Source organism: Rhamphochromis longiceps, linkage group LG13 (assembly GCF_057381845.1).
Source record: "Rhamphochromis longiceps isolate RC_006_pf linkage group LG13, R_longiceps_female_GT1.1, whole genome shotgun sequence".
Taxonomy (NCBI): domain Eukaryota; kingdom Metazoa; phylum Chordata; class Actinopteri; order Cichliformes; family Cichlidae; genus Rhamphochromis; species Rhamphochromis longiceps.
Genome location: NC_140569.1, coordinates 3,625,236 through 3,648,647, shown reverse-complemented (window position 1 = coordinate 3,648,647; position 23,412 = coordinate 3,625,236). Strand labels below are relative to the sequence as shown.

The following is a 23,412-nucleotide window of genomic DNA, read 5'->3' as shown; positions in this document are numbered from 1 at the left end:
AGATCTGCTGTGGTGGCGCTTAAAGGGAGCAGCTGTAAGAGGAAGTAGTTTTCTAGAAAATACAAGATAGTAAAATAAAAATGGTCCAACTGGGCCGGGAGAGCGAGGTCTCAACAGTCGAAAATGAGAGGATGGATAGAAACAGATCTGATTGACTCTTTGTGAGGGGGTTTAACATTATCATGCTGAGCAATGTGCTTTGTGTATTTAGGTCTAATAGCCCTTTATATAACAATATTTGCTGAAGCAGAGGCATCTTAAAGCATGTTGCTAATGTCACACATGGAGCTGTGACCTCCTGAAATACTTCGGTGTCTATAATTCCTGATGCAATACGTTTGTTTAAGCCCTTAAATATGATTGAACTGACAGGTTCACATTTTATTCATCTGTTTGACTTGAAATCCAGTGTAAAAAAAATAAATAAAAATTTTTACATGATATCCCATTAGAGCTGGGCGATATGAGATTTTTTCATATCACGATATGTTTTTTTCATTTCAGGCGATAACGATATCTATCACGATATAAGCCAAATAACTATATTTGTAAGATTTAAATGTGCCGTTGCTCACAAGTAAAATGTGAAATAATCAGCAGCTTGTTTTTATTTAAATATTTATTTCCCATAATAAGTTCAACAGGGTAGATGTACTTAAGGAACATGAGACTTTTTCAGATAAATAAAGGCAAATATTGCAAACTACACAAAAGGCAGCCGCTAAAGCGTTTAAGTTTCAAAATAGAACAAACGAAACAGACTAAATTGTCAATTCCACTTAGAAACAAAATATTAATTCTAAAAATAAATCTTAGTTTGTTTTACAGAAGAACAGACAAAACTGACTAACTTTTGTCAATATCAAATAAACTGAGAACTAAAAGGAAATTCTCAATCTCTCCTTGTTGTATAGCTTAGCTTTTCAAACAGTTTTAACAGTTACTTTAGTCTGACAAAAGCCAAATGACGAATTAGCGCTTCCAGTCAGAGACTCAGGCTACGTCCACACGTACACGGGTATTTTTGAAAACGGAGATTTTCCGTTTTCGTTTTAAAAATAATCCCGTCCACACATAAAGGCAGAAATGAAGGAAAACGCTGCTATGAACATGCCAAAGCAGCAGGTGGCGCTAGATTCCTAACCGTGCAGAAATGTTGGCCAATCAGAAGTCTAGAAGCCTCGGTGGGAAAAAGTAAACAAAGCTGGGGCATAGAAGCAGAACTGAGTCGTATGTGTGGAGGGACAGTAACTGTGTGTATATGTAAGCATTTAAACACTGCAGAGAGTAGAATTAACAGTATTGTAGAAATTCATTTCACCGAAACAATAACGTGGCGCACAGTGTGACGCATGCACCAGTTCATTGTATTTCCAGACTTGCTTTCGGCACAATTTACAGTGCACGCTACTCTGTTTTTGTCAGACTTGAAATAGCCGAAATACCTTCACACTACGGAACTTCTATGGCTCTTCCGTTCGACAATCTCTCCGGCGTTGGAACCATCATCTGTTTTCTCTTCGGTCACGCTCGGTTGATTTTTCTAGTCGGCACACTCATTTCCTCCATTACCCGCTGGCTGCTTCCCAAACAAACACACGTGCGGCTTGGCACTTGTGCTGTACGTAACAAGTCACGCGACGTGACGCTGCGGCTGTGATTGGTTCGGCTCTGCGCTACTTAATTTGGATTGGCTGACCTTTTTTTTTTTTTTTTTTTTTTTTAGGAGGACAAGAGCGGCGAGGTCTATCGCGATAGCTTAATTTCTCTATCGAGTAAAAGTTATATCGCGATACATATCGTTATCGTACTATCGCCCAGCTCTATATCCCACGTATAACAGCACACTGAAAACAAGTGCATCTCGTTCGCTCAGATTCATACTAATCATTAGCTCTGAAACAAGCAGAGGGCTCCACGTCTTTGTAAAATACGCACTTTGCTTCTCAACGTTGTTTCTAACCTCAGTTAAAACTTCTTTCATTTCCGTCCCATCTTACAGAAATATTGAAGGAAGAGCAGAGAAATTTCAGACATGTTAATAAATGATATGTGACTGTAAATGAAATCCTGAAAAATGCATAGAATCGTATTATGTCTGTAGGACAGTTGGTAACAGGCAGCTTGTGCTATGTAGACATCGGTCCTTAATGTGTAGCTTCTGCTCTCAGACATATGAACACGTGGCCTTTGACTGGCTTTATAGAAAAGCTGCTTTTGTTAAAAAGCATTCAGGTCACAGCTGATGTAATGTAATAAACGCTGGCCATACATGTCATTCAGAGACCGACTGTCACCTGAAATATACCATATAACACAAAACCTGACTGGTGTATGAAGGAAACAGTATGATATTTCCTATAAACAATAGAAGCTGTGCTCCTTGATTAAACACACAGACTGAAAGGTTCATCCTCATTCAGCCAGAGTTTCAGGAATAATGGGCTGTAGTCTCTTCCACAGTATTCCAGTGGAAGAATGAATTTTCTGACGGATCTTCTTCTGGTTTCAAACCTGATTCAGCAGATTTCACTTCCAAGGAGCCAGAGGTTCCTTCAGCGTGACAGCTTTTAGATCGCAAAAGTCTGTGTTTCCCATTTAACCCACACCAGTCTTCCCTGTTTTCTCTCTGCAGAACCTTCTGGCGTGTTTTCACAGCGGCTCGGACAGCTTTTCTGGAGACGCCTGCGAGGTGAAGGTGGCGGCTCCTTCTCATTCACCGTCAGCCGAGGCCGAGTACTGGAGGATCAAAGCTATGGCCCAGCAGGTCAGTGTCACTTCACGTGGCTTCGCTGTGGCTTCGACCTCCAATCGAGAGTCTAGACAGGAAAAAAAAATCTCCCATCATCCTGGAGTTTGAAATGTCAGATCCTGAAGTTGAAGTTGTACATAAACTTGTATTTTATCACTTAATACTTACAGAGATCCATCGTGGTAAATGAATATAAACACACGTGTATGGGTAATCTTTCTTTAAGCCTGTCCTGTGGTTTTAACTGTCTGACCTGAGCTTGTCCGCATGTCCCGTTTCTATCCCAGGTCTTTATGTTGGACACTCAGTGCTCCCCTAAGACACCCAACAACAAGGAAGGCTTTGAGCACGCTCAGTCTTGCGTCCTCATCATCGAGCTGCCGTCTGACCAGCAGTCCAATGGACACGCTCAGAAGAGGTGCACATCAAAGCTCTGATCACATGGGTGGTTTATTACTCGTCTGATTGGTTTACATTTCTTAACGAGGCTCTGAAGGTGCCGCATGTTTTCAGTTAGATTTAGGTTTAAATGTGCCTCCTTCTGTGGTCTGTCCTCTTATGTGTGCTCTGTCAGTGACTGTGGGGGAAATGTGCTCTCTGAAGTCCACTAACTCTTTGTGCTTGTCTTTCTGCTGCTGTGTTAAAGGAAAATTGGGTAAGGCTGTTCTCTGTGTGTTCATCAACAACCATTTAAAAGTGTGACAAATGCCCACACGAGGCATGGACAGCATGATCGCCAGTGTTAATCTTAAATGAGCTGCACGATGCACAGACAAGTATGCAATGGCTGATTAGATGTAAACCAAAAATAAAGTTGTAATTAATGCAGCACTCAACCATCAGCACTCAGTCAGCTTCTCGCTTGCAGCTGCATCAACGATACAAGTTTAAGAAGAAGAAGAAGCTCTCCTTGTACATTTGCACTTCTTCACGTTACACCGCAGCCATATTGTGCAGCTCTGTCATTTACATGTTGCACCTGCATCTTTATCCTTTATCCTCTTTATTCATTTGTTTAACATTACAGTGATGCTACAACAGATAAATGAACCATGACTGGAAATGCATCAATGTGTTCAGTGAAATCTTTCTTTATTATGAAGGATTCTTTTTTAAATAAGTAACTGAATGTATGTGATTCGACTGATGTGCAGGATCCCATTCAGGACCATTGTGGTGAGCCTGCTGTCCCACCAGGTTCTGCTCCAAAACCTCTCTGACATCCTGCTGGAAGAGTTTGTTAAGCAGCCTGAAGGTCACGAAAGGGTCACACCTGTGACCTCTGACCCCAGTAAACCCACGGCAGGCTTCCTGCGCTACATCTCTATGACGAATTTAGCCATAATTCTGGATCTGCTGCTGGACTCGTACAGGTTACTGCAGCAAAACATGTCACATATGCAGATGGCAGTGTAGTGTTGATACTGAATCCTGCTAGTTTCCAAACATAGAAACAAAACAAGTTATTTTTATATTCATGCTTTTTATAATAATGTCAATCAGCTTCAAATGCAGCTGAAAAATCTGTTGTGTGCAGGACGGCGCGGGACTTTGACACTCGGCCGGGTCTGAAGTACCTGCTGATGAAGGTGTCGGGTGTTTGTGGAGCAGCCAATCTTTACCGCCAGTCAGCCATGAGCTTCAGCCTGTACTTCCAGGCCCTGCTGTGTGCCATACTGAGCCAGGCAGACAGCATGACTGCACAGCAGGTGGAAACCAGTCAAGTTAATAATGTTCTTGTATGTTTTTGTCACGCTGCTAATACAGCGCATCCAGATCCACACACTGAGGGGCACAAACATTGTTCCAGGCTTTTGTAGCTTAGAAGTAGCCAACAATTAGCAACCACACTGCAGCTCTTTTATAGTTTCACAGGGACCTGCTGTCACTTCTAGAGCATCGCTAATGCGTTCAGATGATTTGGGACAAAATTTTGTTATCGTAAAAGCCACAGAGAGTTATCACCCGAGTGGTCACTTCCACTCAGCTCTACAAAGCCTTATCACTTATTTGAGCTTATCGTTTCACAGCTCAGTTCACTGTTCCAGTTCACTCTCACTGCTGGAAACTGCTTTTCATTATCCCACCTCGTGCTGCTGCTTAGCACCAAACGCACACAGTTAGAAGGTAACTGGTGAAAAGTTGGACCAGAAGGTTCAGACGCACGCCCAGCAAAACGACCAACACCAGCCAGGCCGCCCTGTTGATCATATCACTTCTAAAGGAGCCAAATGCACAAGTTTTTGATTCGCTGACAGTCATTTCATAAACACATTTTGTAACCATGACCTGTAAATAACATTTAAACCACTGATGTAGAGCTGAATTTAAAATCTGTGTCATGGCGCGCTGCATGGGAGGAACGGAGCTGAGCAGGCAGTGAGCTGGACGCCTGCCCAGCTTTTATTTTGGAACTTTTTTTCAAACATGTCTTGGACGAATGTTCATGAAACGATTTTTCACTGTGCAGGAAAACATCTTCACATATACGATGTTTCTTGATTTCTATGATTTTCTTTTGCTGGGATTATTTAAATGCACAGCTCCAGATTTCAAATGCACTTTTGTGTATTTGGTAGGTCGAATGAAAGAAGCGCGGAGCAGGTATTTGATATGTCTGGAGGAACGATGTTCACAAAAATAACATTTTCATTTCATTTATTATTTTTTATTCTAATGCATATTTTACCAACCAGACACAGCAGTCATATTAACCTCTCAGCAGACACAGAATCACTGGTGATAACCGTCGTCACCACTAACAGACGAGCTCGTCACTAGTTATCTGTTTGACATCTGAACCTGTCGCCGTGTTCAGGTAAAGAGGATCCTGTACGAGGAAGAGGAGGGGAGCTCAGACTCCTCTCATCCTGGTTCCGCCTCCTCGGAGGATGAAGACATATTTGAAGAAACCGCACAGGTAACACATGCACACACACATGTTGGGTATTCATATCTTGTGGGGACATCTAATTGACATAATTCTTTCCCTAACCATCAAAAATGAATGCCTAACCCTGAGCCTAAACCTAACGATAACCCAACTGTAACCCTGACGCTAAAATCACATCTTGAGTCTCAAAAATGCCTTCAAACTCGTGGGGACACTTTTGTCCTCACAGGTGACTGTTGGTCCCCACAAAGATGTGTAAACAGGTACACACACACACATACACACAGCTTCTGATTGGCAGCGTTACTGTAAAGAATTGTGAAACATTCAAATGTGATGAGAGGCCACTCAGAGGGGCTGACAGGTGACCTCAATCTAGAATTAAAGCAGCGGCCTTGGATTAGTCGTGCTGCTGCTCTTTTCATCCATTATTCATTTTTTCTCTTCAATCCTCAGAGGCTTTTCTAAACTTTTGACCCTCCTCGTAATATTTGTGTCTTATCTGGCAGGTCAGCCCCCCTCGCGGCCGGGATAAGCGTCACCCGTGGCGAGCTCCAGTCCCTTCACTCAGCGTGCAGCCGGTGGGCAGCGCCGACTGGGCCTGGCTGGTCAAGCGGCTCTACAAGCTGTGCGTGGATCTGTGCAACAGCTACATTCAGATGCACCGCGACCTGGAGAGCATGCTGGAGGAGACTGCTCTGCTGAGGGGAAGTGCAGGAGGAGACCATGTGTTCTTCCTGCCTCTCTTCCAGTCCGAGACTTCGACCCCGACCTCAGCAGGCGGGCTTTCAGCGAGGGAGACGCCCTCAGAGGAAGGCGGGTACAGGTGTCAGACGACAGACGTGAGCTCAGCGTCACCGGGGGACACACCGACGCCAAGTCCAGGATTCAGGTTGGAGATCACGCATATTAATGTGTGCTTTGTGAAGGCTGTTTAGTCACCCGTCATATAAAAGCTGCTGCTCTCCTCTCCCCACAGCTGCACAGGCAGTCTGTCCAGTCAGTTCCGGACTGGATGCGAACGGAGGGACTCCAACATAACAAGCAGCTCGGTTGGAGGGATTCCTGGCAGCGCTGGCCCGGGAAGGAGAAAGGAATGGTGGGAAAGTGCTGGAAACAAGCTATACACCATTGCCACGGACAGAACGATCAGCAAGCTGATGATGGAGTATAAACGCAGGAAACATCAGCAGCAGCAGCCGCAGCAAAGCCACGTCAACCTGTTCATGAAAGAGCAGGGCCGGGCGGCGGCAGGAGGAGGCGGCATCGGGGAGAGGAGGGGCCCAGTAGAGCCGCAGAGGCCCCCGCAGAGGCCTCAGCAGCTGGTGGACCAGCAGGGGCCCTCTCTGAGGCACTCGGTTAGTGCGGGGCCGGAGGTGCTGAGGCAGGAGAAAAGGCCGCGGTCGGGGTCCACCATCAGCTCCCACAGCATCTCGCTGAGAGACTCTGAGGCTCAGATACAGGCGAGTGTGTGTGTGTGTGTGTGTGTGTGTGTGTGTATTCATATCTTTGTGGGGACCAACAGCCTCATGTGGACCAAAATCCTTGTCCCCACAAGTTTGAAGGTCCCCTGTTTAAACCCTCTCGTATAAAGAAAGTTGGGTAAAAGTGAGGTCTGCATCTGCTTGTGAACTGATGTCTGTGTTCCTCCCTCTGCAGGCCTGGACCAACATGGTCCTGACCCTCCTGAACCAGGTCCTCCTACTGTCTGACTCCTCATTCCTGGCGCTCCAGCCGGCGCTCTACCCCTGCCTCAGCCAGCTCTCCTGCCACGTGACCGACGCCCGCGTTCGCCAGGCCCTGCGCGAATGGCTGGGCCGGGTCGGCAGACTCTATGACATCATTCTGTGATGTCGCAGCGATGAAATGCAAAAGCAGCGGCCGGAGGCTGCAAAGTGTCGGTCAGTGAGGGACATAAACAGATGAAATCAGAAATGCTGCCGTAGATTTTAGGAGCTGATGAATGATCGATGGTCCTCGCCAACATTTTGTTGTCAGGCAGTCATTAAGTGACATCAGTATGAAGGATTTGTTTCCTGATGAAGGATACGGTATGAGGAATAAAAATGTAACAGGCTTCTCTATATTATTTGAAATGTTTCTCAGTAAATGTGCCGTCTGTGCTCTTGTTACTTGGTTGAACTGTTTCCTGAACCCTGAACAGTGCAAAGAAACAAACACGGAGCTCTTAAATGTCATCTATGAGTTCTCAGTTTTTGAAGACTGATTGGCCGAATCCTAATTTTGGTCCAGCATTGTCATAAAGTCTCAACACGACAATCACAGAGGCTTTTGATAATATTTCCTCACCCTCGTGCTTCATTCGTGTCAGTGACTTCCAGGGGTTTTTAACACCCATGAAGAAGCAGCCATGTTTACATTCTTTGCATTGTTGCATCTCTTCATACGCTCGTCTCTATAACCTCTGTCATACTCTGTCACCACATACACGTTGTATTGCTCCGTAGCGCCACAGGTGGTCCAAACAGCTCTCCCCGGTGCCCGTTTGGATGCTTTAATCCTTTTTACAACCTGCTGCAAATTTACTTCCAGCTCATTTTTCACTCCCTTTTCCACAAACCCACATTGTATCCAGATGAGATTAGATGATGAGAAAACTGCCTGCTGGCTCTTTGGGAGGGGGCGTGTAGGGAGCTAGAAGACAAATGGTAGCGATGTATTCAGTGACGCCTGCGCTGTTGCTGCAGCGACTCTTACAGATGGTCTGGTGATGTCTGGGCACACAAATCCCATCTGATCACTTGCAAATAACAGCGCAGTCCTAAAGGTCCTATTTGAGAAACAAATCTGATTTGCCTGCTGTCTGAATAAAGCCCATGTCTCAGCTCAGCAGGTTTCTGAAAATCTCCACAGTGCTGAAGACGGGACCATAAACAAGCCAGTGAAATCCTGGAGATCACAAAGGTTCAGCTTAGAACTTTATTTTTATCCTGTTTTCCTTCTCAGAGTTCGGAGCGAGTGCTCATTGATCCTGATCACATGTGGCTCAGAGGTCTGTTTAAGCCTTCTGACATGAGTATTAATTATTTTAATCAAAGACGGCGCTCGGTGTGTGTTTTGATGTTTCATGCCAGCCGCATGTCCTTTTTCATATCATCTATTTATGCAAATATTTATTTGAAATATATACTGTGTTGATAATATTTTTTTGCATATATGTGCTTGGAGCCTATTGGCTGTGACTGAAGGGGAAACCCTGAGTCTGACCCCACTGTCAGTGTTTCACCCCCCACCCCACAGGGGAAACCTGTATCCTTAAGCTTTTCCAACATTGTTGCTAATAGAGAGCAGGGGGTTGGTGACAAAGCCGCTTAATGAGAGCATCGTGTTTAACATCATCAGTAACTCATTTTTAAGTGACCAAAGAATTCCAATCGCCAAACGGAGGATTCACGATGTCTTTTGTATGGCGGTGCCTTCACATGACTTTCAGTCTTCATATTCTGTTTGTCACCATGTAACGTGTCTCAGTGTGGTTATATATGTGCGCCGATAACTTTCAGGTTAAAGTGAATGTTTTTGTCCTGCATCTAAAACAATACAAGAAAAGTTCAATAATAATCAACACCTGTCCTTTCAGCTCCTTACTGTCTATGATATTTAAATAACAGTCTTATCATTATTACCCTCTTATCATCAGTCATTTCCAAGAATAATGCCACATCTCTCACCTGGAAACCAACAGATGGATGAAAGTTTTGCCATCAGGTGCGTTTAGATCACGGAGAAAGAAACGTACTCCGAGCACGGAGTCAGCAAACTGAATGAACGTGCATTATCTCACTTTCACTAGTCCAGTTTGCCTCGATGAGCTGTAACTCTGCTGACCTCCATTCATGTGCATTTCAGGACAGATTATGAATGAATGAATGAAGAGTGCGCTGAACTGACGCTAACTTCAGCGGCTCGGCCCGTATCGAGGACAGGCGGGGAGGGCGGCAGCATCTGATGCTCCTAAGAAGATTTACTCTCCTTTTTTCACCCACTTTGTCTTCAGCGGAGACTCTTTCAGTGTTATTTGCTCTCTCTTCACTTGCTTCCTCACTTTGTCGGTCGCCTCATTCTCTCCTTTGTGCCAGCTGTCACCTCCTCCCTGGCAGCAATGCTTCCACTGGATGCTCCAAAAAAGCAAGCAGTCAGTGCCAAGCTGGGTCCTAATTTGATGCTTTAAAGTCATCAGCTTTTCCTGCTTTAGAAGCCGGAAAATCTTAAATCAACAACAGAGTTTTAAAGCTCACCGTCTTTATTTAATACAGGCTGGAACCAGTCACTGAGATCTTAAACGACTGCTGTTTCTGTTGCTTTGCTTTAACATGTGTTTAATATTTATGTCATGTGGCTTCATTAGCTTTTGTTGCCACAGACGAGGCGTCGAGGAACCGGACAACTCTAAAACCAAAGTGATGCCAAAGAATTCTTGTTGAAGAACTCATTTTACATTTTATTGAGACGTGAATTTCTTAACTCCAGGGAGAGAAAAGGGAACAGCTGCTGGGTGTGGTTGTATACGTTTTGTCCCTCTTATGGGACAGCCTGTTAGGCTAGTGATACTGTAGGAGCCACAACCACACGGGCACGCATACTCTCAACTTTCTATTCTTACCCCCAGCTACAGGAACTATAACCTGTCATCCCCTGTGAAGGAGATGTTTGTGCCTGTCAGTCGGCCTCTGCTACAGTGAACTCATCTCTTTAACGTAGGTGAAGCTCAAAGACTATAATCCACCCCAGCACGTGGTGCTGCATTATTGTGGACAACTAATGCTACAACCAGACAGACTCTTCCTATTGGAATCCTTTTTACCTTAGACTCAAGTTATACATATATACTCTAACAAACAGCCGAGTCCCAAACAGTTGATTATGTTCTTTTGGACATAGTGCTGCTAGTTTCAGTCATTACGCAAATATAGGATTAAGGAAACCTGCAGTCAGCTGAGACTGAAGAAGTCACCTGGATGATGACGAAATGTCTCTCCCACTAAAGACGTCCAGATGAACAGAATCAGCTTTTTGGGATTTACTCACCTGGATGATGGAGCGTGCATCAAGACAACCCCCTGGGTGCTTCATGGTTGATTTTTGCCACCCTATCACACACACACAAAACCTCCGCAGATGAAAAATGAAGCCAATGCTGCAGTTCTTCTTCTGAGTCCTTGCAGACTGTGATTAAATGGCCCACTTAACAGCAGATGTTTAAAGCCTGCCACAAAAGACTGTCTTGTCTCTTGTTTGGTTCCCTCCCCGAGAGCTGCTCTGCATGGGGTAAAGACTTAAACGTTATTTGGGGATAATTAAGGACTCGACCGCTTTGATGCTGGTTTCACTTCCAGTAATTGGGAGTCACTGAGCCAGACCTCTCGCCTGTGCTGTTGGTGTCTTTCAAAGAATTTCCAGTGAAAAAAAAAATAGGACTTAGCTGTACAGCTTTTAATCTTAAAAGTCCTGCCAAGAGTCTCCTCCAGTTAAAAATCTCCCATCCTCCTTGCCTGTGAGGTGCAGAGTCCACTACAGGTGCACCTTGTTAATCAAGCACACTAGTGTATGCACTTCTGCACTTCTGGCTCCACCTGCACAGAGACTGCTACGATGCTTGGTTTGAGGCTTCAGAATGTGAGTTTGCACGTTTTAAATGAGGTGGCTGCTAAGTCAATTTTTTTTACACGTATTGTTGATGTGATTGTGTATTTATGGACCTCAGCTCATCCATGAGAAACAAGAAAACATTAAACAAAATTCAGTTTTATTCTTTGTCTTTAACCCGAGCCCTGCATCAGAATGCAGAATATCGACAGCATCGGTTGGAAGGTCGTGCTCTAATTCCGGCCTCCTTCTTGTGGGGCTGCTACGTTGCAGCATTAGCACGTCTCGCCACTCTGTTGTGTCTCAGCTGACTTTGCTGTCCCTCAGCCCCTCCCGGTGTCCCTGACCCGTCCCCATTTGTCCCTGTTGTTCGAGGGCGAGCAGCAACTGGACAGATGTTGTGGGCCATCAGTGTGATCAGCAATAGTGAAGGGAAAGGATTTAGTGGGTGTTAAAGCTGTGACAGTGTTTCCATCAGCTGATGTGTCAGCGTCATGCAACGACACCGCACCAGCAGTTTGTGCTGATGGCGCCCGTGCTCCTCTAGGTGTTTGCTCTGATTGGTTCTCTGCTTTCACTTTGCCCACGACATTATTTGTAACGCCGAGTCCAGAGATTAATCTTTTGTCTGCGTTTTTTACTTTTACAGCCAACGTACATTTGAAATGTTGAGCTGAGATTAAGAGGGCTTGAACCACAGTCGCTGTGGCTGCTGCTCAGTGCAGCTCATCGCCACAACAAACTTTATCTGCACTCTAAGCAGATTTGATGCTCTTGGGTAAACTCGCTGCTGACAAGAAGCTGCAAATCCGTCTACGTGTTCCACGAGTCTTTGTTTGATTCTAAGCTCTTATTGCTTTCTGATTCAAGATACTGACAGCTCCTTCTTCTCTCCAATTCCTGGGAATTTGTAATATTGTTTCTACTATTGATTTACAGTAAAATCAACACATTGGTGACTTTATTGAGGGATTACTGATGGAAGAGGCAGTGCCTTACTGCATTCACTTTCCAGAGATCAGATTGAGACAAAAAAAAAGAGAAAACATTGTTTGGAGAACTCAGTATACGTCTGAGTGATTTGGCTGACAGTTTAAAGACCGACTCCCTTGTTTGTCTGAGAAATGTACACATATCTAAGGCTTGAGCTTTCAGGGCATCTGGGTGATTGACTGACTGAGAGCGTAGGAGTAAAAGCAGCTTTGACTATTCTGTCATTTTGTCTGACACGGATGGACAAAGTTTCTACGCGACCCAGACATCTGACACAGTTTCCACAGTGAAAGGTCATATGACAGAGGAAGTCATGAGAACATACAGAAACAGAAAAATATAAAAGAATAATCAAATAAAAGTTCTTAGATGTGTACTTTGCAGAAATATTGTGTCGGTAAATGTTTGAATTTGATTAGTTTTTAATTTTTGATGGACAATCGTGGGAAAAGATTTGGGTTATGTGTTTGCATTTTTTTTTAAAAATGCAAAGTCAGGCTTTATCAGGTTTTTGGGGCCGAGATGATGGTAAAGAAGACAGCATAAATTTGTCTTTAAGTCCCGGCCATTAGAGCAGAAATGAGATTTGTTATTTTCCTCTGCGTTTGTTTTTATTTGGTTTCATTGCTCTGTCCTGGGACCTCCTCACTCTTCTGTGTGCATAGACAGAAAGCCAGAGTGTCTGTAACATCAGACTTGATCAATCAGGAGGAGCTGGGGTAGAGTGGGTTCCAAAGCAGCTTGCAGATATGCAGCAGATGTGGGTGTAGATAACACATTCAACTGACAAATCTGACACGGTGTGCTATTTATGCTGTTTGAGGAGTAATCAGGAGATGATCAGAAGGAAGAAAAACATAATTACTGCTCACAAAGACGAAGCCACTAATATGGTTTCTGGTGCTTCATTTAACCAGTCATTGGCCGTTGAAGTGTGCAGTCTTGCCGCTGTGATATTTCCTGTGAAAATGTTTGCAGTTTCTTCTACACTGATGGAAAAGAGGTTAAACTGAACCAGATGTTGGCATCAACAAACTTGAAGCTGTCAGAAAAAGTGGATCTACTGTGTAAACTTGTGTTGATCTTATCATTTGACTCTGACATTAACCAAATGGTTGGTGTTTGATTTCATATCCTGTGTTCCAGAGACCAGGTGGTCTACATATATTTTCTTTCTCTCACTGAAGATCAGTTATGGCTACTGTCTATAAATGCTTACAAAGTAAACAATCACCACCAGAGAAAATGGTAAAAGTCTTTGTTTGACTGATGGTACAAATATAAAACACAACCGTGGGTGTCCCTGCAGGTGAAGGTGCAGAGTCTTTACGATGTGACTTCAGGCTCTCTGCTCATTCACTCAGGTTGTTTTGTCCGTTTGCTTCCTTCACTGACCTCAGATGCTCTGCTGCCCGACCTGTGAGCGCCGGCTCTGCTAATGTCGTGACTGTGATTTCTAAAAGTGCATTTTTTTCTGCTTTTGATATTAAAGAACAGCAGCTGTAAGATTTTCTCCTGGTGTTTCTAACCTGCTCTGGCTTCTCTCTTCTGTCCCGAGCGCAGCTGTGTAAGTGCTGTAAGTTGTAAAGTGCTTTCTCTGCAGGCTTGTCTGCTCTGTGTTGCAAATTAAAAGCAGTTTGCCCCAAATGTTTGGCATTGTGTTTTATATCTGATGATGATGATCAAATGCACTCCAAAGTTTGGATGTCTTCAATCCAATCTGAAAGTGATGATTTTAACAGTAAAAAGGATTTTTGTGCAGAATAAACAAAACCAGCTGTAATGTTTTAGTTACGGAGCTTAGGGGGATTTTTTGATTTTGTTATTGCTGACGGTTTGGCTTTGGTTCCATTTGCACATTGTTGGAGTCTGTGTGCTAAGCCGAGCTGACACACTGCGATTTGCTGAATACATGAAAGTGGTATTAGAGCTGTCCTTGCCAAAAGATCAAAACGGTTGGAGATTTATAGAACAAGGCTCACAAATTAGTGAAACCTGTTTATATATACGCTGTATGTTTAAGTTATATGCCAGAAGCATTCACTCGTCTGCCTTCAAACACATATGAACTTGACTGACATCCCATTCTTAACCCATAGAGTTTAATGGAAGGTTTGGGAATGTTTATGGGAATTTTTCACCATTCTTCCAGAAGTGCATTTGTGAGTTCAGACACTGATGTTGGACGAGAAGGCCTGGCTTGTATCAGGTTGAGGTCAGGACTCTGCGCAGGCCAGTCAAGTTCAGCCACACCACGCTCGCTTATCCATGTCTTTATGGACCTGCTTTTGTGCACTGGTGCGCAGTCATGTTGGAACAACAAGGAGCCATCCCCAAACTGTTCCCACAAAGTTGGGAGCATGAAAATGTCCAAGATGTCTTGATAAGCTGAAGTATTAAAAAAAAACCACTTTTTTTCTGGCAAACCCAAACCCCGACTCAGATTGGCAAACAGATTTGTGATTCCGGAGAACATGTCTCCACTGCTCTGGAATCTGCTGGCAGCAGGACCAATCGCTTCCACTTTGTTATAACACCACTGACAACTGACTGTGGAATATTTAGGAATGAGGAAATGTCACGACTCGACTTGTTGCACAGGTGGCATCCTATTACGGCACCATGCTGAAATTCACTCAGCAGTCTGCATGCAGAGGTGTTTTATACACCTCTGCTCACGGAAGTGATTGGAACAACTGAATTCAATGATGTGAATGGACAAGTCAAGACTTTTGCCAATATAGTGTATTTGTGAGGATTATAAATGTGCCTCTTTTACCTTTCTAAGAGTAATATTAATTGGAACTAATACTGGCTGACCATATGAAAGCATGTGTCTTTTGCCTGAGACGGTCATACCATAACCAGGTGGTTTGCCTTCTTGCTGTAGTTGTTGTGGTTGTGACTTCAATTCTCCTAAACCTTTGTTTTACTGAAAATGAAATATTCATTCATTCATTCATTTTGCATGTGAAAGCGTATTTTCTGCCTGGTATTTAGAAGAAAACAGATGATACCCCATCATTAAAAGACAGTTTCCAAAGTTACAGAGTCACATAAATCCATCCAAAAGGTACTTTCATTCAGTTTATATAGCGCCAAATCTCTACACTTGCCTCAAGGTGCTTTATTTTGTAAGGTAGAGACTGTATTGGTCCCCTTTTAGACCCATTTACTTTGAATACAACACAGCCACATACACAACTGTGTTGTGTGAAGAAGTTGCCCCCCCCAAAAAAAAAGTGTAGTCCCACCAATTTAACCATGGACAGAAACATAAATAACAGCATTTTATACCACAATAAATTGTTTAATGTCTCAATTGAAAACATTAACTATTCATCTTGCTTCTCCTCTTTTTCTTCTTTCCTAAGAGTTTCAGTTCCAAAATAATCCTGCAGTTTTAAGAAAACCTGAACAAAAGTTGTATGGAAATGTGGAACTTGGTTGAGAATGGCGTGCTATGACTATTGGCTGCAGCCCTGTGACAGACTGGCGACCTGTCCAGAGTGTACCCTGTCTCTTGTCCTGTGCTAGCGGGGATAGGCTCCAGCCCCCCCGCGACCCTGACAGGGATAAGCGAAGAGGATGGATGGACTATTGGCAGCGATTTATTGTACAGTTTTTACCAAACCTGTAAACCCGTGATATACTTTCCTCTTCCACACTTTTAAATGACTTGTAAATTGTCTCAAAGTGTGTAAAACCTTTCTCAGACTTACTTTATATCCCAGAAATGTTGAGAAAAGTTTCATCAGATCACAAAGATTTTTCACTTTTGGTCTTCTTGATATTCACAGAAAAAGTGATTCCCCCGAGCACTCTGAGTGACAGAGAGTCATCCACTGGAGTTAAAGCTTCCTGATTGTCTCACTCTTTACACCGATCATTTGAATGTATCCACTACACACCCAGTGAGACACATTATGTCAGATTTTCTTTGTTATTGCTTATCTGGACCTTTCAAACAATCGACACAGTCATTACTGTTAAACAGCAACAATCTTACTACATGTAAAAATCATTCAAAGTGTTGATTTTAGCTTCTGATGGCTCCTCGTTGCTCTCACTGACTGAAATTTCTTTGTCAGTGTGTCAGCGAGCGTTAAATATTCAAATAATATGTAATGAATGCTTGTGAGTTAATTATAGATGCAAAAAAATAGAGTGCTTACTGTCTACTGTTCTCTAACTCATCTACTTTGCTTATTTACTTAATTGTGTTTGGAACCGTAAATGCAGTTTTTTCCTATTAGTTTATACATCTTATCCTTCAACACAGATTTGTAACGTCTCCTAATGCATATTTTTGGAAGCACGCGATCTCTCTGCCCCCAATAAAAACACACCATAGTTTTTAAAAAAAGAAAAATCCTGGAAACACCCTCTGCTGTGACCCACTGGGACCAGTGATGTGTCTGTTCTCTGCTGGACTGTCTGCTGCCCTCATTTCTCTGCTGTCCCTCCCTCCTCCCCCTCCCAGATATATTTAAGGCTGATCACTTCAGCGGTGCAGTCGGTGCTAACCCTCTGAGCTGTCAACAGACCCGTCGGCTTCGGATCCTGAAACTTTCCACCATGCGGTCTCTGCTGGAGAGCAGCTGGAGGAAGTTTGGACCCGCTGGCCGGGACTCTCTAGACTGGTCATCCGGACCCTCGGCTCTGCCTTCTACTGACAGACAGGCACCGGTGAGTTCGCGCAGACGTCGATGATTTTATTTTTATTATTAAACATGCTGTCAGTGGTTTTTTTTCATCAGTTCATAATTTAATCTGAAAATATGTCATTTGAAAAATTAAATGCAGTGACACAAATGTGAGCGTCCACGTAATAAAATTAAATATTAATAATTGTCGAACTGATGGAGAGATGTTACAAAGCTTGCACAACAAAAACGTGTCACTTCAAAGATTCTCTGCAGAGTTATACTTCTAGCTTTTAGAAATGTTACTTATATGAAGCTATGAAGACACGATTCTTGGCATTCGATGAGACGGCAGAAATAAAATTTTGCATTGATACTTGAATCCAGTTTTATTTCATTAGTTTTATCTGATCTTAATGTGTTTTTAATCACACTGCCTAAAATCCAGATTGGAAAAAATGCAGATGTGTAGAACTGGAAGACATCCTTTAAAGACTTCTTTCAGTTACTTTCCAACAACAATATGTAACAACATCAGCTTTATTTCAATAAATTTTGGATGTTTTAACATTTATTTAACAACAAGTCATTTATTAAAACTGCTGTCTGGCAGAGGCGGAGCCAGACATTTGAAACACCCGGGGCTTAGCCCTAAAGGGTAGTATGCATGTGGGATTTTTTTTTTTTTTTTTTTTGGGGGGGGGGTAGAAATGACTGAAAGATTAATAGGCTCTTTTTTGACTTTTGTTCAAAAAAGAATGACTTCATATAGGGAAAAATATTTATCACATGTGCAAGACACCTTAAACTAGTTTTTTAATTAAGCAGCGAGGCAGAACAAGGTCAGGGCTGTATCAAGACACGAGGACTAAACCCCAATTCAACCAGACCAGGAACTGATCCAGAATTAAAACAGGACTACAACAGTTCAAAACCAGGACTACTGAGGACTTAACCAAGACAGAACCAGAATCAGAACTAGATGATAGTAGCACTAAAAATCATCATAGACCTGCACTACACTTATTTTTTTAATTCTACCAAAGTACAATATTTAGATTGAGAAAAGTTTATATAATTATTTATCCTTGTTGTGCAAACAAGCCTGCAAAACATAATAAATATAGAATTTGAAAAATAACAAACCTAAAAAGAAACACTAGGTACTAGATACATGAGTACCTATGATACAGTTATACTTTTGGTAAACAACCATTTGACTAACATGTGTGTCTCACCTGCTCTTGTTCATCTCTGTTCTGTCCTCATTCTCCATCTCCCTCTCTGTTCCTCTCTCTCTGTTCCTCTCTCTCCCTCTCTGTTCCTCTCTCTCCCTCCCTCTCTGTTCCTCTCTCTCCCTCTCTGTTCCTCTCTCTCCCTCCCTCTCTGTTCCTCTCTCTCCCTCTTTGTTCCTCTCTCTCCCTCTCTGTTCCTCTCTCTCCCTCTCTGTTCCTCTCTCTCCCTCCCTCTCTGTTCCTCTCTCTCCCTCTTTGTTCCTCTCTCTCCCTCTCTGTTCCTCTCTCTCCCTCTCTGTTCCTCTCTCTCCCTCTTTGTTCCTCTCTCTCCCTCTCTGTTCCTCTCTCTCCCTCTGTGTGCTGACAATCATCAAATATACAGTTGAAACCACATATTTATGTACTCTTCAGATCAAAACACAAACACTTTTTTAATTGTAAGATCAAATCAGACTAAATGTTTATTTTTTTAGATTGATAAATATAAAAAACATATTTGTTAACTTTGAGAGTAAAGAGAGAAACTATCTGTATTTCTTAATTGCAAATGGCACCAAATTGTATTCAAACTGAGCCACATTTATGGAGCTCCACAGTTCTTTTCCTGGTGTTTTGGTTGACATCTCTTGATTTTCCCATTTCAAAAAAACAGGCTCTGTGTTTTGCCTTATATGCATCCACAGCTGTGCCACCAATTTACTCACATGGACTCTACTAACCTATCAGAAGCTTCTTCAGCTCAGAATGGAATCGTCTGGAGTTTTCTTATTAATTAACAATAAACTTAGTGTACATGTACTCCTAAATTTGATGAAAGTGATAAAAAATAGACAGCTCTGTCTCTCTTTATTCTGACATTTAACTAATTCAAAATATATTTCAATATTTATCTAAAACAAAAGTTTACTCTAAATTGATGTTGTACAGTAAAAATGTTTTATGTTTTCTCCCTAAAGTGTATGTAAATATCTGGTTACAAATGTGAATATCCTGCTGTGTACTGAAATCCCTCTTGTTTTGCATAGAAATATACTGAACAACATACAAAGCATAATATATAAAATAACATTTACCTGAGTTTTTTTCTTTGAAAGAAGCCTCGAATGTCCATTCTTATATTTCAGTACATAACTGAAACCGAATTAGTCGGGGAGGGTAAGAACTGAAAATATGAAATAAACACACGTAAGCTAAGACTCTCTAAAAAAAATAGCATTTGTTCGGATTTTCATTTCGCCATTTGTTGATTCACTTGAAGAGCAAGTAAAATAATATTGGTCAAGTGATCAGTTTCATATCAATCTTTCGTGATGCACCGTCATATTTACATTATTTGTACGGTACGAATGATTTGCTTTGGTACCTGCTCAAACTTAAGCTCTCCTTAGTATGGCTGGCTCCGTCTCTCCAACAGCGCACTCACGGGCAGCAGCTGCCCCGCCCCCTCGCTCAGTCGCTTAGTGCCTGAGCTTGGATCATACCAATATCAGGGGGGATTCACGCACAGTCGTAAATTCCCACAGTGTGCACTATGTGCTTCGAATATTGTGTGTACTTTTTGTTTTATACAGTTGTCAGCCAGGCATCTAACTATGAAAAAATTACACTCCAAAATACCCCGGGCTTCTGCCAAAACAACCCGGGCTTAAGCCCCGTAAGCCACCCCCCCGCTCCGCCCCTGCTGTCTGGTAAAAGACAACGTCTCCCATCTCATGTTTACTCTTCATTCTTAGCTTTTACAGTGCACATATGCTCCAAATAAAAATAACATCAGGAGGCGGTGTGCTCAGCCTCACAATACTTTTTTTTTTTTTTTTTTTAAATGGACATTTTGGAATCACTATACAATACCATCAACTTCAGCAATTTGTCACTACATATATTTTTTTTCTATATTTAAACAACTAAAATATCCATACAAAAAGAATGAAAGAAGAAAGAAAAAAGAAGCAAAACAGGAAACAATAAATAAATAAATAAAAGATACATAAGGAAAAAGAAAAATGAAAGAAAAAAATGTAGGGAGTGTGTTTTTGTTTCCATTAATATAACTAATATTTCCTCTAGTCTTCTAGTAGTTAACAAAGTCAAAATCTAGAGCCAAAGCAAAAACTGGCCTGCGTTTTCTATGTAGTCCATCCATTTCTTCCATCGTGATACCAACAGCTCCCTCTTGTAGTTCACATCTGCTGTCATTTTCTCCGTTCTGTAAATGTCCATTGTGATGTTCATACACATGTTCATAGTTGGGCTCTCTGAAGAAAGACATTTTTTTGTGATGGCTTTCTTGCCTGCTGCCAGTAAAATATTAAACAAGTATTTATCGTTCTTTGTCCATCCTTCTGGCATAAGTCCACCCTCACAATGCTACACATTCACATGTACAAAGAGGAGATCAGCAGAAGTTCGGCACGGACAGCTCCCTCTGCTGGACAAAGTTTTTATGGCGCCTAAATGACCTCTGTTAAATCTGTGACTTCTGCACTTTATATTCCTTAACTACTACTACTACTACTACTAATAATAATAATAATAATAATAATAATAATAATAACAACAACATCTTGTGTCTGACTCACAGAACCAGAGTTTTGATGAGGCCATCTTCAGCGGTGGATCAGTCACCTATATCGTCATAGCAAGCATCTCCTTCCTCGTCCTCTTCATTAGCATCCTCGGCTTCGTGGTCTGCCGCCGAAGGAGGGGCTTCAGCTTCAATGGAAAGCTGGGATTGGCTAACGTGATCGCCTTGGAGGACCTACAGGACCCAGAGAGGAACTGCGAGCTGCTGTCCTCCCTCCGCAGCAACAGAGGTCCACTTCCCAGCTCAAGCTCCGAGCAGGACGTGACAGACGGCGTATTCCTCATGGTCTATCTGCCCTCTCCGTATGAACAGACCCTCACCAGGATTGCCAGAGCTGCTAGCACAAGCAGCTCAAAAGATGCAGAGCTGCTCCCTCCAAGTCCAGGGCCAGAGGCACGCTGTGGAGATAATGAAGAAGGGATGATGATGGTGATGAATGACAGGAGGGCAATCATAGAAGAAGTCAAAGACTGAATCAAAACTGAAATTAAAAGAAGAGACCTAAGATGTGAATGAAAACACTTCCAGTTGAGGACATAGGAATCTAACATATTACTTACCAAGACTACATCCCAAATCACCCTATTAAGTATATTAAAAATAAAATAATACTACAAAAACAAATGAGCCAAGAAGAGCTTCTGGGCCCTGTGCTGCTGCATGAAGATCTTCTAAACTGGTTTTTATACTGAATAATGTGACTGGGATCCAGGAAACGGGCATCTCCAAACTTCCTTTGGATGACATCCTCAGTGATTTTTACCTTAATGGACAAATGTGCTAAATATTTATAACTCTGACACAGAATGGTTTTTTTTTCTTTGTTAACAAAGCCCTCTACGCCATAAGCACCAAGCACAGTTTAAAAAAGCCACACAGACTTGTACACAATATTCTTACCATTTACATCATTCCTCATAAGTTAGTGTGATAATTTCTCCTGTTTGTACTTAACATTGTAAAAGTGTTCACGTGGATAACAAACATGCTATTTTTATTATTGTGTGTTTTACCTGTGACACAGCTGTAGGAGCCTTTAGACTTTAGTGAGCAGTAGTGGTAACAGGACAGTTTTATAATGCTGACATTTGTATTTATTTTTACTGTGTAATAATCACAAACAATAAAGTGAAGCGATCCCTGTGTCCCACTGTTTATTACTGTATCCTCCTCACAGGAATTTGTACAGATAGCAGACACACAGTTAGGTCCATAAATATTCTGACTTTTTTTTCTGTCTAATTTTGGTTCTGTACGTTCCCACAGTGAATTTTAAATTTTAAATGAAACAACTCAGATGCAGTTGAAGTGCAGACTTCCAGCTTTAATTCAGTGGGCTGAACAAAAAGATTGCATTAAAAACTATTGAGGAACTAGAAGATTTGAACACATTCCCTTCATTTCAGCGGCTCAAAAGTAATTGGACAAATTAAATAACTGAAAGTAAAAAAAATAAAAATACTTGGTCAAAATGCCTTCTGTCACATCATCAGTAAACACTAGTGTCTCAGTGCCACACCCAAGCCATCACACTGGCTCCACCATGCTGTTTTTGATCATATTGTGTTCCATGCCAGTTTTGTTGCCATCATTCTGGCATTCGTTGATCTTGGTGTCATGTGTGAAAAGAATATTTTTCCAGAACTGTTCTGTCTTATTTCGATTTTTTTTTCTATTGTTGAGGCTTATGAGTGGCTTGGACTTTGCAGTGAATCCTCTGTATTTACTTTTATGTAGTCTTCTCTTTATGGTAGACTTGGATATTGATATGGACGTTCCTTTTGTTTTGCTGAGTTCACAATGCTGTCTTGCTTTCTCAGGATGTACAAAAGTGTAGATTTTCATCATCATCATCATCATTGTTTATTTGTATAGCACTTTAAGAACACACCAGGCAGACCAAAGTGCTGAACAACACAGATCAAAAAAACTAACAAATTAAAAATACCATAAAATCATAAAAAAATTAAATAAATAAGAAAGGTGTCAGTTTCCTACAGAGTTAAAAGCCAGGGAATAAAAATAAGTTTTCAATATGGACTTAAAGACCTGCACTGATGATGCTTGTTTAATTCGGAGGGGAAGGTGATTCCAGAGCATCGGAGCTGGAATTGAAAACGCTCGGTCTCCTCTGCATTTCAGCTGCGACTTAGGGACCGACGGCAGCAGCTGCTCAGCTGAACGAAGCATGCGAGGAGGAACATGTGGCTTCGGTAAATCAGATAAGTAGACAGGAGCCAGACTATTTAAAGTTTTCAAAACCAATAAAAGGACTTTAAAACGAACCCTAAATTCAATGGGAAGCCAATGCAAGTGTTGTGGAAGTTTTCCATTTAAATAAAGCCTGCAGACGAGCGGTGAGCAGTAGCTAGCATTCTTTAATCAAAACACAAAGAACACTTTGAGTCATGGTCCAATTACTTTTGGTCCATTTAAAAGAGGACGGCACATTTTAAGGAGCTGAAACTCCTAAACCATTCATCCAGTTCGAGTGTGGACACCCTCAAATGAAAGCTGAGAGTCAACACAATATTTTCATGTCCGTTATATAAAAAACAAAACTTGTGTCACTGTGCAAACATATATGGACCTAACTGTCTTTGGTCCTAAGTTATGGGACTAAAAAGTGCCTGACATGGCCCAAATCAAGAACTGGGCTTGACAATAGGTCAGAATAAGGCTGTATCCCAATAAGGCCGCAT

The 23,412-nt window shown here is 42.1% G+C and overlaps 2 protein-coding genes across 2 annotated transcripts in view; both read left to right on the top strand.

The window, feature by feature from the left end:
- arfgef3 (ARFGEF family member 3) overlaps window positions 1–13,884 on the top strand; it is a 54,632-nt gene extending 40,748 nt beyond the window's left edge. The window contains exons 34-41 of the mRNA XM_085427594.1: window positions 2,636–2,767; window positions 3,040–3,170; window positions 3,907–4,125; window positions 4,290–4,461; window positions 5,571–5,672; window positions 6,155–6,537; window positions 6,625–7,108; window positions 7,305–13,884. Coding sequence (XP_085283720.1) covers window positions 2,636–2,767; window positions 3,040–3,170; window positions 3,907–4,125; window positions 4,290–4,461; window positions 5,571–5,672; window positions 6,155–6,537; window positions 6,625–7,108; window positions 7,305–7,496 — 1,815 coding nt within the window. The 3' untranslated portion in view covers window positions 7,497–13,884. The remainder of the gene's footprint in view (window positions 1–2,635; window positions 2,768–3,039; window positions 3,171–3,906; window positions 4,126–4,289; window positions 4,462–5,570; window positions 5,673–6,154; window positions 6,538–6,624; window positions 7,109–7,304) is intronic.
- Window positions 13,885–16,545: 2,661 nt separating this feature from the next.
- Window positions 16,546–21,221, top strand: LOC146655204 (uncharacterized). Its single transcript, XM_085428299.1, has 2 exons — window positions 16,546–16,934; window positions 20,708–21,221. Exons 1-2 carry the CDS (start codon window positions 16,824–16,826, stop codon window positions 21,182–21,184), a joined length of 588 nt encoding a protein of 195 aa, XP_085284425.1. The 5' UTR covers window positions 16,546–16,823; the 3' UTR covers window positions 21,185–21,221.
- The last annotated feature ends 2,191 nt before the right edge of the window (window positions 21,222–23,412 follow it).

Bases quoted from the DNA above. Each gene is read 5' to 3' on its own strand.
- LOC146655204 (XM_085428299.1), top strand. From the start codon at position 16,824: ATGCGGTCTCTGCTGGAGAGCAGCTGGAGGAAGTTTGGACCCGCTGGC. The intron at 16,935-20,707 runs GTGAGTTCGCGC...TCTGACTCACAG, and splicing joins CTACTGACAGACAGGCACCG to AACCAGAGTTTTGATGAGGC.